Source organism: Papio anubis, chromosome 1 (genome assembly GCF_008728515.1).
Source record: "Papio anubis isolate 15944 chromosome 1, Panubis1.0, whole genome shotgun sequence".
NCBI lineage: Eukaryota > Metazoa > Chordata > Mammalia > Primates > Cercopithecidae > Papio > Papio anubis.
In genome coordinates, this window is record NC_044976.1 from 31,671,490 (window position 1) to 31,681,742 (window position 10,253).

Genomic DNA, 10,253 nt, shown 5'->3' on the forward strand with positions numbered 1-10,253 from the left:
AATGAGTGAAGAAAAACTGCATTTCTGTCCATTTTTTCAGGTTTTGAAATGAGGCATGAGGAGGAAGACCAGATTTCAGAGCAGGACATTTTTGAGGATTTGCCTGGAGCCTTATCAAAATGTCCTACAGAAGCTGTTTACCAGCCTCTTGACTGGGGAGAAGACAGTGAAAATGAAAATGAAGATGAAGGGCAGTGGGGAAATCCCTCACAGGAACGGTGGCAAGAAAGTTCTTCTGAAGAGGACTTAGAAAAACTTATTGACCATCAAGGCCTGTACCTTGCGGAGAAATCCTACAAGTGTGACACATGCATGAAGAGCTTCAGTCGGAGCTCCCACTTCATCGCCCACCAGCGAATCCACACAGGTGAGAAGCCCTACAAATGCCTTGAATGTGGAAAAAACTTTAGTGACCGCTCTAACCTCAATACCCATCAGAGAATCCACACTGGAGAGAAGCCCTATAAATGCCTTGAATGTGGGAAAAGCTTTAGCGACCACTCTAATCTCATCACTCACCAGAGAATCCACACGGGGGAAAAGCCCTATAAATGTGGAGAATGTTGGAAAAGCTTCAACCAGAGCTCAAACCTTCTGAAACATCAGAGAATCCACTTGGGAGGAAATCCTGACCAGTGTAGTGAGCCCGGGGGAGACTTTGCCCAAAGCCCATCTTTTAGTGCTCACTGGAGGAATTCTACAGAGGAGACGTCTCCTGAACAACCTCAAAGTATCCGTAAGGACTTGAATTCTCCTGGACCACACAGCACAAACTCAGGGGAGAAACTTTATCAGTGTTCTGAATGTGGAAGAAGCTTCTCTAAGAGCTCTGCCCTCATTAGTCACCAAAGAATCCATACAGGAGAGAAACCATATGAATGTGCCGAATGTGGGAAAAGCTTCAGTAAGAGCTCCACCCTGGCCAACCACCAGCGCACCCACACTGGAGAGAAGCCGTATAAATGTGTGGACTGTGGGAAGTGCTTCAGTGAGCGCTCCAAGCTCATTACACACCAGAGAGTACACACAGGAGAGAAGCCCTACAAATGCCTTGAGTGTGGAAAATTCTTCCGTGACCGTTCTAACCTCATTACTCACCAGAGGATTCATACGGGAGAGAAGCCGTATAAGTGCAGAGAGTGTGGGAAATGCTTTAACCAGAGCTCCAGTCTTATTATTCACCAGAGAATCCACACAGGGGAGAAACCCTACAAGTGCACAGAGTGTGGCAAAGACTTCAACAACAGTTCCCACTTCAGTGCTCACCGGAGAACCCATGCAGGAGGGAAGGCATCGTAGGGGACAGTTTTCCCAACAACAAAAGAGGACTCAGTGTGTATATCTTATATCATAAGATATATGCTAGAGAGAAACTTTCCAATTTTTAAGCTTGGTGTGTACCTAGGGAAGTTATCTAGGTATAAACCAGGTAATTTGGAAGTGAATTACAAATACTAAGGATCCAGATTTGAAGGCACTTTGCTTAAGTGTAATTTGTTTTTCTTCTGTAAAGACCCACATGGAATCCTCAGACTGTCCTTCTATTTGCTGTCATGTAAGAACTATGTCAGTATTTGAGCCAAACTGGCAACTTAGGAGATTAGAGTTAAATCAGTGGTCTTGAGCAGTGATTCCAAGCTCTCACTGTGCCTTCACACTGTCCATGTGTAATCCAGCCCATCAGCAGTGGTTCTCGTACTTTCTTAGTGAGGGCATATCCTTGGGAGAATGTTGAGATTCTGGTGAGAGAGGAGTTGGCCTAGAGCAGGCCACTGTGAGCTCAGCACAGAGTAGGAAGAACAGTGACATCGTTACAGAATTATTAATAGCAGCAATGGCTGGTGTTTATTGAGCTGTTGCTCTTTGGCAAGCTCTGTGCTAAGAACTTTGTATACATCATCTCATTTAATCTTCACAACAGCCCCAGGAGATAACTACTAACTTTCTCCCCATTTCCTAGAGGCTTGGGAAATTAAGTAACTTGCACTGGTCACACATCTGTAAGTGGGAGAGGCAGGATTCAACAGATCTGTCTGTCTTGAGTCTGTCGTGCTCTTATTGCTATAATGAATTCCCATTCATGTTAGGTAGCTTAGGGGCCAGAATCTCAATGCACTTTGTAGACACACTTCCTGTTATAAAATTTCTACATTTTGAATTTTTTAAACAAATATGGAAATTGAGAATCCCTAAGGATTAAAGGACTTGGGATATTCAGAATTGGTGAAATGATTTGAGCAAGGATGAGCTATTATCAAAATACTTGATGCGAGTTTCCATCTTCTCAATAATATGGGTGAGAGATATAGGTGGGTTGAGATTGGGAAAAATATGTGGCCTAAGTAATTTTTCTTCCAATAAGATACTGCTTTGGCTAAGGAAATGGGATCTAAGAGTTCTCTTTTTTCTCAGGGGTCAGTCCTCTTCTTGCCACGCTTGGCTGATCATAGGTTAACCCTAACAGAAGCCTAGGGTCCCTATATTTTTGCCTGTCTGGCCTTTCCTTTTGGCAAGCAGAAGCTTTGTTCTTGGTCCCCATGCCAGGACTGAGGTGGAAGGTGCTGGTATGTATGGTCATCTACTGAGAGGGCCTTGACCACTGTTCTGTGTTCCAGGTTCTTGGCACAATTTTACCCTGAGCCATCCTGTCCCAGGCCTGCCCAGGGCTTTCTGTATGTTGGCCCTTCACACTTGCCTCCCACATGGACAGGCTAAGTAAGAAAGGTTTACATAGGATGGTTTTAGCATTTGCAGCACTTTGGCCTCCAGAGTTTCTCCTTAGAAGGGTTTAAAACTGTTGACCAAGGACTTCGGTTTCCACAGGACTTTAAAGGAAAATCCCCCTCCTGCCATCCTCTTATGACACTGGGATGTGTTCATAACCTGCTTGTTTCATGGACTGGGGAAGTACCTATCAGATAGTGGATGTGAAGCAGCCTTGAAGAACAGAGCTTTTATTAACACACGAGGAAGCTGGTGGAGAGATTTGCTACTCCCACAGAGTGAGATCCCTTCTTAACCCCTTCCCCTGCTTCAGAACCTCCCTTCCCAAGAACCAGCCCCACTAGGATCACCGTCAGCTCCCTCCCAGTTTACCTTTCCTGGCCCATGTTCTCTCTGCGAGGCAGGGGTCATGGGATGAACCCTGGGTAGAAGTTAGCAGATGTCAGTAACTGCAGTAATAGTGATATTGTCTAATAATGTGAGCTGAGAGGAAGGATCCTGAGGTGAGGGAGAGGGAAGGAGTTCCAGGGAAAGGCACTGTTGTATGGAATAGCATGGATTCAGGGTGGGGGTGTATGATGGGAGGTTGGAAACAGGGAGCTGATATTAGAGGGGTGCTGGGGCAAGGTCACTGAGTACCTCACATATAAATGGAGTGTCAACACCAGGCCTGGGGCAGTGTTCAGATGTGCATGGTTGAAATCTGACAGCTGAATGGAACTTGGATATGCTGCAATTAGGATGGCCTGTTGGGACACTGTTGTGATATTTCAGCTAAAGGCTAGGGTCTGAACTAGAGCAGTGGTGACACTGAGGAGGAGGGAATGAATGGGAGAGGTCTCAGAGGCAGATGGGAGGACATCAGAGGAAAGCTAGAATGCCTTTGGTGACAGGGTGGAGCATGTCCTTATTCAGAATTGGGAGCACAAGAAGGAGAGGCTGATAGAGCAGGAGGGCAGAAGATGAGAAGTTTAGTTTTGGATGTCTAGAACTTGAGGTGCGTAAGGGAAATCATGGTGATGCTATGCATTTGGATGTCGGCTAGAAGCTAGGGGAGAGGCTAGGACTAGAGATCTGTGTATGCTGAGTAGTTAAACTAATGAGAAAGGAAGAATTTCAGATTCAAGTATTGGGCCTAGGACAGAGCTACTTGATAGTGCTGAATGGAGAGGAAGATGGCCCTCAAAGGAGATCTAGACCACTCCCTACTCCCACCCCCCACCATCATTTTTTGGATCCTGTCTTCCTTGTAACTGACCCCTGAATTCTTCATTGTAGCCCCGAGTTTTCTGGAGCGCTCACTGTGGAAGCCAGGCTGAGCTCCGTGTGGATGTGAGGTGATAATCCTCTCCACTTGGTTACCCTTTCCCCTGGACTTGGTAGTGTGTTAGTGTCTCATGTCTTTAGGGAAGAGTTTTGATGTTTATTATCTGCCATTCTTGTCTCATGAATCTTAGTTGAGGTTCAGTCATGAAAGCAAGGCCAGTGTGGGCCAGGAGAGAAAATGGCTCAGGTGGTCCCTTCCTCCTTGTCTTACCCGACTTCCTTTGGAAGAAGCACTCTTTCGGGGGGCCGCAGTGTTCCAGGCCTGACCCTCCAGTAGGTCTGTACTGCTCACATAAACTGACATCTGGTTTTACCCACCCTGAGCTTTGCTAGTGTGAGTCTGCTCTTGGGAGTCTGTAGAATGGGTGGACAGTTTCTCAGCCTTCCTGGCCACAGGTCAGACCCTGGTTATGGAAAACCAAACCAGCAAATGCTGCCCTGGGAGGGTGTTACATCATGTGAGCTACTAAAGGAAGGATTGTCTCCCCAGATGGCTGCCTCCCCTTGATTTCTTCACCCTCCACCCCAAGAAGGGCATTGGCTCTTCTGAAGTAACCAAAAGGTACTTAAAAGACCTTAGGCCTTCCATTCCCCAGACTCCCAGGAGGCAGCAGACCCAAAGGTAGGGGCAGGGAAAGGAGGGGCCAAGACTTTTTCAGTTACTCGGTTTTTTCTTAGGCCTTGACCTCAGCAGCTGAACTAATGGTCATGGCTGTCTCGGCCTTATTGTCCCCTGTGGCCTCCTCCCAGAAGCAGTGTAAAGCAGCTAGGCTCCCTCCATGCTAAATAGTATACTCAGGAGCTCTGGCTAGTCCTTCCTGCCTCATCTTGTTCTGGAGCCCCTGGTGGGGGTAGCTGTCTGCTTTCGGGCTGCAGAAAAGAATTGAGTCACTTTCTGAAGGGGAGTAACACCCTTTGGGGACAGGGGTGCAGTTTTGAAGTAATGAAGGCAGTGATGTCTGGAGTGGGTGTGGGCGTTGCAGGTGAACTTGCCTCACCCAGGCTATTCTGGGTCTTTGTACTCCAGAGTTCTGTCCTGGGTTTGCTTCTTCATTCACTCTGTTTCCCTTTCTTTTCCTTTCTTTCTCTCTTTTCTTCTATGTAGATGCTAATGACTTCCAGATCTGTCTCCTGCTGTGGCCTCTCCTCTTAGGAGCCCAGCTGTCTGCCAACCAGCTGTGCTTGGGTAACTCCTGGGCCTCTCAAAGCCCCCGTGTCTACCATCACCCATCATGGGGCTCTTGGCCTACCTATCCAGCACATGCGTTGATGTATACACTCAGTGGCTCCCACCCAGCCTCCCCTGCACATGCCTGGAGAGACCTACCCATTCGGACTCATCCTGGACTCAGTTCTGCCAATACTTTCTTCCTTCTAAGAGCATTTCCAGTTGGGCTGGGGTTACCCAGCTGCCTGAGAGGTCTCTTTCTGAATGGAGTCAATATCTAAAGTCAAAATTAATCATTCAAAATATTCCCTTACCTACTTTTTTTCTTTTTTTTTTTTTTTGGAGAGATGGGTGTCTTGTGTTGCCCAGGCTGATCTTGATCCTCCCAGCTCAGCCTCCCAAAGCTCCCCTGACCTCAGTTTTGATCCCATCCTCCATTTGGGCATCCCTCAGCTCCCCCACCTGTTAATAGCAAACACCAATCTCAAGCCCCTGCCCCAGTCTGCTACAAGGGGTTAGTGCTCCATGCAGCAGGAGCTCAGGGAAGGCTTTGCAGGAGAGGAGGGATTTGAAATGGGCCTGGAGGCCTGGGATGGTAGACACTGGAGCCTTTTGCCCCACAGCTCCTGGCTATTTCTTCACACTCCCAGCATCAGTATTACTACTACCGTGTCTTTAGCATCATTTTGCCCTCCCTCTGACTTTCAGCAAGCCTGCACTTACCTCCAAATAAATGCCTGTTTTTGGGGGGCAAAGGCACGTTCCTTCCTTACCTTATTGTTGCTTCCCCCACCCCATGCTGCAGCTGAGCGGGTGACCTTTCTCCTCACCTCCGTGTGCTGCATCTCTCACCTGGTCTCTGTTAGGAACCCTAGAGGAACCTGCACCCCGGTAACCCCATTTTATGCTGCTTGGAGAAAGAGACAGAGAGTTTGAGAGGTCCCAGTTCTTTTCGGTGTGTGTTCGGTTCCCCCACTCCTCAAAGCTGAGAGCTTCTTTGTTTTAAGAGCCACTTGGTTAAGTCAAGAGCATTAGATGAGTAAAAAGAAGAATCCAATTAGATAATTATACCTAAACATGCTATAGTCGACTAGGGATTCACATAGACATTGATTTTCTAATCAGGGGACTGTTGGTGATTCTTTCTGTGTGTAAAGATGCTTCTGATCATGCCTGTCATTACATGACACTTATTTCTAAAGTCACTTTTTTTTTTTTTTCCACATTTTCATTGTAGAAAAATATCCCATAATTGTGCCACCTTGAGGGTGAGGGCCACAGGATGGGGGATTAGGAAAACAAGAGTCACTCTCTAAGCTGGTCCTGGAGCAGCATTACGGATGTGTCGGAGCCCAAGCAGGAGAGGAGCCACAGGCCAAGGCTGGCAGAGCTGTGATCACTAGAATCTCAAGTCGCTGGGGCTCACGGAGCCCTAACTTGGTGGCAGGTGACAAATGTGGAACAGAGGAGAAAGGAGTCTTCTCCTTCCACATAGAACACACTTGGCTTCAGTGCTTTGTGGGGATTCATGGACCACAGAGAAGCTTCCACATATTTATAGGCACTGGGGACCAGCAGGAAGTGGTGGTGAGACACTTTGCAATCCTCCACTGCAGACTTCACCCAGGGGGCCAGAGCAGGAGAGAATCCCTCTGTGGACAGCACTTGAGAGGAAAGGGCTTGTTCATGACCGTGTATGGAGGTCACCAACCCAACCCTGTTCCTGAAGTTTCCAGAAACAGATGGAGAGGTAAGTCCAGCTAGGCTGGAGCACCAGCATCAGTAGTAGGGGCAGGAGCTTGTGCTAAAGCTGGCTGGTGTGTCCTAGAGAAACAGGAAGCACAGGTGTCATCTCGCAGGACTTTTCTCAACCAACTAATTTCTTATGGAAATGAGACATTTGTGATTGATTTTAATTTCCTCTTGGGGACTGTGAAATTAAAATGGATGAAATTTTGTCCACCAGGAGCCTCAGGGATTTAATATCCAATTCTAAAACCTGAACAGGCCTTTTTGTTTTGCAATTTGTGGACCAATCCCTGGCTTCATTTTATTTGGCTTTGCTTTCACTTCCCCATTTTCTGTTATTTTCTTTTTCTTGTGCTGTTATGTACATCTCTTAAAGCTGGTCAAATTGTATTTTGGGATGGAATGGCCTGATAAGTTAATAAATTATATTAAACTGCCAAAAAAGGAATGTGTTTTGGATTCTTCTGGCTTCTTCCTGGTTACACCAAAAGCATGGAGGAGAAAAGGAAGGGAAGTCACCGAGACACAGGCTGTCAGGGAGATTGGGGCCAAGGTCTCAAGCCCCTTGTTCTGGGCGGATGTCTTCTTTTCATTGTTCCTTGTGGTTGTTCAGACATGGGTGGCTCTTCAGGCATGTCCACAACCCCAGGAGCCATGGCCTCTTGCTCATACCAGTGGCATCTCGCTCTGCTGGTCCCTATGCATCTACTTTGATATGTCTCTCAGGATCCCTGTGCTAGGAAGACAGAGGTGTCTGAAATCCAAATACCACAAGGATGATTATGGATGAAAAGACAGGAAAGAGTTCCCAGAGGGCTGAAACTTACCTGATTTCTCTCATTTGCTTCCTGGTTCAGGAACAGAACTGATCACACTTTGTACTTGAGAAAGAGGGGAGAGCTGGAGGGTCTTTATATTCTTTCCTCGCCTTCCTCCACCCATTCTCCTCCTGACAACATTCAAAAGACTGTAGCTCAAGGTTGAAGTTTCCTAATACATGCTCACTCTTTTGTCCTTATTGAACGGGATATAGGCAACTTTGCCTTTTTTTTTTTTTTTTTTTTTTTGAGACGGAGTCTCGCTCTGTCGCCCAGGCTGGAGTGCAGTGGCCCGATCTCAGCTCACTACAAGCTCCGCCCCCCGGGTTCCCGCCATTCTCCGGCCTCAGCCTCCCGAGTAGCTGGGACTACAGGCACCCGCCACCTCACCCGGCTAGTTTTTTTGTATTTTTTAGTAGAGACGGGGTTTCACCGTGTTAGCCAGGATGGTCTCGATCTCCTGACCTCGTGATCCGCCTGTCTCGGCCTCCCAAAGTGCTGGGATTACAGGCTTGAGCCACCGCGCCCGGCCGCCTTTTAGGACCTTAATATTGTTTGGTTGTGTCCCCACCCAAATCTCATCTTGAATTGTAGTTCCCACAATCCCCATGTGTTATGGGAGGGACCTGGTGGGAGGTACCTGAATCATGGGGGCGTTTACCCCTATGGTGATCTTATGATAGTGAGTGAGTTCTCATGAAATCTGATGGTTTTATAAGTGATTTTTCCCCATTTCGCTCTGCACTTCTTTCTCTTGCCACTATGTGATGAAGGACATGTTTGCTGCCCCTTCTGCCATGAATGTAAGTTTCCTGAGGCCTCCCCAGCCACGTGGAACTGTGAGTCAATTAAACCTCTTTCCTTTATAAATTACCCAGTCTCAGGCAGTTCTTTATAGCAGCGTGGAAGTTGACTAATACAGCTCTGTTATCACTGAATTTTGATTGTGATTTCGTTTTGCTCACAATCCACTGAGAACCTGTTTTTTTCTTGTAGGGGTCGGATCTCAAGTATAGGTGTTACTAGTGGTTGGCATGTACTAATATTCTGCATGTCTTGGGACAAAGATGAGATCTGGGAGGAAATGAGTCATGGTCTCCCTGAGGAGCAAGCTCTGGGTCTTGCTTACATGTTTTCATGTAACTTCTTTCTAGCAGTTACTCCAGGCTGACCAGACCCACAGGGCTTACCTTCCTGGAAGACAGGACAGAGATCACAGACTCCTTATACTCCATGCTCTTGCTGTTAGCTGTAGTTTGACCACAAGTGCAGTAAGGCATACAGGTCAGTTACAAATGTCAGGGTCCACTCAGGCTGGCCAGCCAATTCAGGCAGGAACAAGAACTGTTATCTGAAGGGGTCCAATGTAGGTAGCCAGAGAGCTGGCCAAGGCCAGTACAACTGAGAATGTAATACTAGGAAAAAGCCCTACCTGAGGGAGATGCCTCATGGCTGGGGCTGGCCATCTGTTGGCCCCATGTCAAGAAGCTGCGGGGGCTGGGTGCAGTGACTCCCACCTGTAATCCCAGCACTTCTGGAGGTCTGAAGTGGATGGATCACTAGAAGCCAGGAGTTGGAGACCAGCCTGGGCAACACAGTGAGACCTCATCTCTACTAAATAAATAAATAAGAAACCTGGCTTTCTCCAGAGGATCCCACCTCCCTGCAGCCCTTTCAGATGGAGGCTGCTTATTTGCATATAGCCCAAGTTCCTCCTGGTGGGAGGCGGGTTTGCTGTTCTTTCTCCTCACTCCTTGCGGCTGCCTCCAGATCATAGCTTCTTTCCTCCCTATTCATTTAACCAGTAATTGACAGCCAATAGCTATAAAGAGCCTAGGGGCCAGGCACGCTGCTAAGGACCTTGGGTGGATGATATCATTTGAGCCTCAGCACAAGTCAATGAAATATTGTTGTTGCTATCCCCAGTTTACCACAGAACCACAGAGGCTCAGGTTAATAACTTGCTACTTCATATATTGTCTCAAATATATGAATGGAACCAACCATATATGAAGTTCCTACTTCATATATTGTCTCAAAATTTTTAAGAACAGCTTGTTTGAATCTGAATTCAAGTTAATGTCATACATCACAACTGGATTTAAGATGAGGTAATTTTCACTGAGGAGTTTTCCAGAATATGTTGTCAATTACATCATTATGGTATCATTGAACTTGTTTCTCTGTCATCTGTATTTCCTGTAAACTGGTATTTAGATCCAGGGTTTAAACAGATTCAAATTTGATATTTTTTTTGGCAAGAATACTTCCTAGGTGGTTGTTGTGTACTTCCATCAGAAGGCATATAATGTCTGGTTGCCTTGCTTTTTGTGATATTAGCAGTCATTTATGATCATTGCCAGAATTTATTTTAATAAAGGTTTCAAGATGGTGATAAATTCTATTCTTCATTTACTGGCTGCAATACTTTTATAAAGAGACTTCCCTTCTTAATATTTAGTTACCCT

At 46.6% G+C, this 10,253-nt stretch overlaps 1 protein-coding gene across 4 annotated transcripts in view; it reads left to right on the plus strand.

The window, feature by feature from the left end:
• The window catches only part of ZSCAN20 (zinc finger and SCAN domain containing 20), a 28,870-nt gene extending 21,455 nt beyond the window's left edge, over positions 1–7,415 (plus strand). For all 4 annotated transcript variants that reach the window (XM_009204409.4, XM_009204420.4, XM_009204426.4 and 1 more), the window contains one exon: positions 41–7,415. In XM_009204409.4, coding sequence (XP_009202673.1) covers positions 41–1,299 — 1,259 coding nt within the window. In that variant the 3' untranslated portion in view covers positions 1,300–7,415. The remainder of the gene's footprint in view (positions 1–40) is intronic.
• Positions 7,416–10,253: the final 2,838 nt, after the last annotated feature.